Source organism: Aphelocoma coerulescens, chromosome 11 (genome assembly GCF_041296385.1).
Source record: "Aphelocoma coerulescens isolate FSJ_1873_10779 chromosome 11, UR_Acoe_1.0, whole genome shotgun sequence".
NCBI lineage: Eukaryota > Metazoa > Chordata > Aves > Passeriformes > Corvidae > Aphelocoma > Aphelocoma coerulescens.
Genome location: NC_091025.1, coordinates 9375470 through 9379602, shown reverse-complemented (window position 1 = coordinate 9379602; position 4133 = coordinate 9375470). Strand labels below are relative to the sequence as shown.

The 4133-nt window shown below is 35.9% G+C and overlaps 1 protein-coding gene across 1 annotated transcript; it reads right to left on the bottom strand.

The window, feature by feature from the left end:
- Positions 1-279: 279 nt before the first annotated feature.
- On the bottom strand, positions 280-3693 carry LOC138116904 (leukotriene B4 receptor 1-like). Its single transcript, XM_069026731.1, has one exon. The coding sequence runs from the start codon at positions 2653-2655 to the stop codon at positions 1645-1647; it is 1011 nt and encodes a 336-aa protein (XP_068882832.1). The 5' UTR covers positions 2656-3693; the 3' UTR covers positions 280-1644.
- Between the last annotated feature and the right edge of the window lie 440 nt (positions 3694-4133).

Below are 4133 nucleotides of genomic sequence, written 5' to 3'. Positions count from 1 at the left end.
GTCACATTGCTATATTGAATGTACTATAGCAATTAAAAACCATTAGGGGGTGAAAAAGAGTGGTAGGTAAAAGATGGGGTAAAGTCTAATGGGTTTCATCTGTTGCTTACTACGTGCTGCAAACAAGACCTTTCTATTGAAGGAAAACCCTCTGTGCTGTGGACTTTTCTACTATTCAGGAGAAAAAATACTTTTTGATAACAAGCAGGAATAACAAATATATATGCAAAGTTTAGAAAAATACTCTTCCATTAACAGCTAAGGATTTTACTTCCCCATGTTTATTTTAGTTTATAAGCTAAATTAATACAACTCAAATATCCTTTACTGTGACACAATCAGACTTAAAATATCAGCTTCTAGTTAGTATTTGTAATTTCTTTGTAAAGATGAGTAACGTAGCTATTTACCAGCTGTCCAGAACAGGGTATATGAAATTACAGTATGCTTCGTAATCAGTAGTTATCTTGATCTTATTACAAATTATTGACTTAAAAATTAACAAAAGTAAGCATAAAACATGTTAGACACAATTGAAATAAATAAAACATCAAAAGCAAACACTTGACGCCATGCAGTTTTTCACAGTGAGTTTGCACACATTCACAAAACTAAAGACCTTGCAAATACAAGTCTTACTGGTTTCTTATGGCAAAATCCACTATTCTATAAGAGAAGAAAAAAATACTGCTTTTATTTGCAAGGCAAAGTTCTTATGATATTAGACACTTTGTACTGCTGCCATAACTTTCTTACACATAAAAATTAATACCAGGGACCTCTCCTTCCTCCTCACCTGAGCCTGATCCAATTCCCCCATAATTTAATAGACATCTTGGAAGCTTAACTTCTTTGAATCAAAAATTTTGAGGCTACTCAAAGTATATATATTTAATACACCAATAGTTTAATTTCCACTGAAGCATGCAATGTGTTTGACATCAAATATAGCATGCAGTCTGCAGTGATGTTAGCCATACCACACAGTTCTCATACCTGCTGCTTCTTCTGGAGGGATGTCACACTCCACATTTGACTTGTTCAAACCTACTACCCCAAGATAATGCAGTAAATGAGCTTGACTGTGTAAACAACCCTTATTACTTTCAAACCTAAAGTAATGAATAAAAACCGCCTTAGATTTTCCATCAAGCCAGAAGAGTTTTATGTCATTAGTACACTTAAAAACCATTCTTACCCATATAAAGAATTTAACTTCTTAAAACTTTAGATTATATAAGGATTTTTGAATATGCAGTAATTTTTTTCTGAAGAAAAACTTAGTTTTAAGCTTTCAAAATCTCTCCTTCCCACACACAGTTCTTTTCTGTTTTCTGCACACAGACTTTGTAAAAATCAGAAATAATTTTAATGGAAAGTAAAAATGCTGTATTTCTTAAAATTTGAGCTTTCAGCTACCTTGCTGAGGCTCTCAGCAACAGTGGAATAGTGCTCATTTCATGATGGAAATATTACCTTATGAACTGGGTTGTCAATGCCAATTGTTATAAAACACACAAGAAAAAAACCCAAAAAGCTTTTATTTATCTCCAGCTTTCCCTGAACTGCTCAGTAAATGAAACTGAGAGTATGAGGAGAAAGGACTGCTGAAGGAATGACACAGATTATTCACTGAGTTCCTTGTCAGAGATTTTCTGTGCCTATCAAAGGATCTTCATGTTTGACTACAACCAGACTTCTTTTCTTGTCTTCCTCTGTTACAGTCTGACTGATCTGTTCAAACAGCTTCGACATCTTGGCAAACCTCAGGTGGTTCTGAAACCTTCGTGCAGCAAAAGCATAAAGCAGAGGGTTAATACAGCTACTGACGAATACGAGTGCTCCAGAGATGTACACTCCTTTGTCTACAATTTCTTCCAGTGTCAAAGACATCCCCTCATTAGAGAGTTCTGTTTCAATTGAAATAATATCCAGGATGTTAAAGAGATGGTGAGGGACCCAGCACAGAATGAATGCCACCACAACGCTGGCAATGAGACGTTCTGATCTCTGCTTGGAGTGGTAAGTCATTCTGCTTATTCTTCTTGCAACACACACATAACAAGTGCAAATGATTAAGAAAGGGATTACAAAACCTGCAAGGGTCTCCAGCAGAAGATATGACACTTTCTGTCTATTAGAAGAGTAGTTGCGACACGTGCATAAAAGTCGACCGTTCGTTTCTTCTGTCTCTTGAAATGGAATGACAGAAATGCCAAAAGCAATAGACAGGAACCAAATGAGGAACACAATCAAAGAAATTTTTCCTTTTCTTCTGTATGTTTGAATTGTGAAAGGGTAAAACACAGCCATTAGTCGCTCCAAGCTGAGTGCTGTAATCAGAAATATACTGGCATACATGCTGCAGTAAATAATGAAAACCAGAATTTTGCAGAAGATGACTCCAAAAATCCATGAGTCAGCAAAGGAGTAAATCCAAACTGGTAAAGTGATCAGTACAAGGACATCAGCAATGGCCAGGTTCAAGATCAGCAGGACTGAAAGAGATACTTGCTTCATTTTTGTACAAACAGTCCAGATAACGATGCAGTTTCCAGGGGTGCCAATAATAAATGACAAGCTCAGTATTATGCAGACTACTGACCTCACAATGTTCCATGTTGAGTTGACACTGCTTTCCTCAGCTTGACTCATTCTGGAAATTCTTCCGTTCTTGGTTGCTCTGCGCTCTGCTTTATTCTGAAGGTGTTGGCAAACTACTTGAAAGTTCTCCTCTAACTGGTGTTCTGAAGGCTAATACAGACTATGAGCTCACATCCTTATGCTCACTCTTACAGACATCTGACCACATATGACAGTTCCGGTTGTTTAGGAGGACGGGTATTTTTGCATACAAAGCAAAAATTAAAATACAGTACAGGACCTGACTTTGCTGTTAGCTGTACATCCATTGTGCTTCACCAAATTTTAAAGCATGTTGCTCGTCTTTCTAAAGTGTCCCTATTTAAAGAAACTTGCTACTGTTGTGATCTTACTGATCTAATCAACAGCAGTGAGGAGAGAGAAACCCTTTTTATGCTATTCTATTCTTGCTCCTATGAATAAACTCAGAACTTTATTTTATAAAAACAAAAAAAAGAGGGGTGGCAGGTAAACTAAAAATGTGCATTATATGTTTGACATTAATTTTAAAGCACAAAAAAGTGTGCTTACTACCTTCATGTCATCTTTTTTTAATTCAGCAGAAAAGAGTCAAACATATTTTAGAAATACCCTGGCATAAAGGAAATCAACACTTGTCCTATTTGTACTGTACCAAACAATAACCATCAGAATATTCGGTCTGGATGTAGAGTTACAGGAGGAGATGCTTCATGTCAGAGAGAAAATATATCATTATGTTATTGTCCTGCCGTGCCAGCAATGGGCTATAACTTCATGACTTTTCCTAGGAAACTTGGTAGTCAGTGCAGTATTCAAATCCTAAATGAATCCTAAGTTCTTCAGAGTCTAGCCAAAGAGTATGAAACTATTTTGCTCAAAACATCTTTTGAAGTTCATTTCTAAAATGTTAAAGGAGGAACTAGAACAGCAGAGCCAACAGAAATATTCAGGAAGTGGAACTGGAAGGGTATTTACCATAAAAAAAGGTTCACAGAAACAAAGGAGTTATTTATAGCTTTCTTAAATTTAAGAACGTGACACAGATTATTTCCCTAATTTTACAAACCTGGCAAACACAGTGCATAGTATTAAGTCAAAAAGTATTTTTCACCATGGAAAAAGGATTGTAACATCAGCACCCCCAAAGCAGCTTAGCCAGTTTTGCTCTCATAAGAGTATAATGAGATCGAAAGCAAATCCAGAATAACCCCACTGAAGTAAGTATTATATCTTTAAAATACTATTTGTGTAATAAAGCTTTTAATTAGGATTTAATCTGATACATGATTCCAGTTCCTTTTTTTCATCACATTTAATGAGCATCGGGTAGGGGAAAATCTGAAACAAGTTGTTTGTATTCTGAAGGGAATTTCTGGAAACCACTTGTGAAAATTAACTAATGGGAGAAGTGCTGGGCAGTATCTCTTCTTCTAATGAAATCACCTTTACATACATTATTTCTCCAGAAGTACCTTCGTAGACTATTTTTAATTTATTGCCAGTGGCAT

Coding starts and splice junctions, on each gene's coding strand:
- LOC138116904 (XM_069026731.1), bottom strand. CDS start 2,655: ATGAGTCAAGCTGAGGAAAGCAGTGTCAACTCAACATGGAACATTGTG.